The sequence below is a fragment of the Carex rostrata genome, chromosome 32 (genome assembly GCF_964058835.1).
Source record: "Carex rostrata chromosome 32, lpCarRost1.2, whole genome shotgun sequence".
Classification (NCBI taxonomy): domain Eukaryota; kingdom Viridiplantae; phylum Streptophyta; class Magnoliopsida; order Poales; family Cyperaceae; genus Carex; species Carex rostrata.
Genome location: NC_135949.1, coordinates 3,616,025 through 3,617,106, shown reverse-complemented (window position 1 = coordinate 3,617,106; position 1,082 = coordinate 3,616,025). Strand labels below are relative to the sequence as shown.

Sequence of the window (1,082 nt, the reverse complement as noted above, 5' to 3'; positions counted from 1 at the left end):
ACTTTAACTGCTCTAACTGTACTGGACCAACAGCTACAGGCCCAAAAAGCATTTTATGTTTTAGGCCCAAACAGAAGCGTGAAGGCCCAGATAGAGTGCTGTGCAATTACAATTACACGCGTCCCTCCATACTTAAATCTTCCTGACACGTGTCAGTCAATTCTTCATCTAAATCTTTTCTCTAATCTCTTCCTTTCTTCGATTTCTACAAACCATGTCTCACTCTAGTTCAGTACTTGCTATTTCTATTTTCCCATCAATATCAGTTTTGCAATTAAAAGAAAAAAAAAAAGAAGATTAATGTCAGATGCACAAGGAGCACAACCCAAGGGGTCTTTCACCGCCACCACTTATCATAATGCGCCGGGTGTTGCCACAGAAGATCCACCGAGAATGGCCATAAGGTCTGACAAGGACGAGCCGGGGGTGCCGGTCAACAAGTTGGAGGATAAGGTCAAGGATGCGGCTTGCTTGGGTGGGCCCGTCTTTGGTGCCGGAGCAGATGATGGAAAACCCGATCTCGGTGTTGCCGGTATTGGCTATACCACAAAGTTTCCTCTTGTTATCTATGTATGCAATGTAATAAGTTAGGAAGAAGGCAACGTGTGTGTCTCGACTATTGACAAGTTAAGCTTTCTCCTCCCTTTCTAGAGGGGGTGATATTTTGTGAGAAGATTTTGTATATTATTAGCAGCATCTTAGTCCAAATAGGTAGCTATGTGGACTATGTAATATGTAATATAATGAGCTGAGGTGACCTTGTAAATATTACACTTTATTTTATTTTAATACAACAAATGTCGGAGGGCATCTTGGCACTGACCTTCAAAAAAAAAAAAAAAATCCGCTAAATAAAAGGAGCATTATTTATGAATTTATGAATTTGCGCTGTAACCGACCGGATAGAGAAAATGGATTTGTGAACTTGTTAATATGATTAGCGAAGAGGAAAAGAGCATTTGATTTGTGAACCTGTCTGAATGACAGTGACAGGACACAGGCTGATCAGGCCTTTGATCAATCACTTCAATTGGGCTTTCCTGAAATGAACATCACAAATTGGGCTTTTCTGAATCAACATC

At 40.7% G+C, this 1,082-nt stretch overlaps 1 protein-coding gene across 1 annotated transcript; it reads left to right on the top strand.

The window, feature by feature from the left end:
- Positions 1–267: 267 nt before the first annotated feature.
- LOC144548083 (uncharacterized) lies at positions 268–602 on the top strand. Its single transcript, XM_078296762.1, has one exon. The coding sequence runs from the start codon at positions 301–303 to the stop codon at positions 589–591; it is 291 nt and encodes a 96-aa protein (XP_078152888.1). The 5' UTR covers positions 268–300; the 3' UTR covers positions 592–602.
- Positions 603–1,082: the final 480 nt, after the last annotated feature.

Bases quoted from the DNA above. Each gene is read 5' to 3' on its own strand.
- LOC144548083 (XM_078296762.1), top strand. From the start codon at position 301: ATGTCAGATGCACAAGGAGCACAACCCAAGGGGTCTTTCACCGCCACC.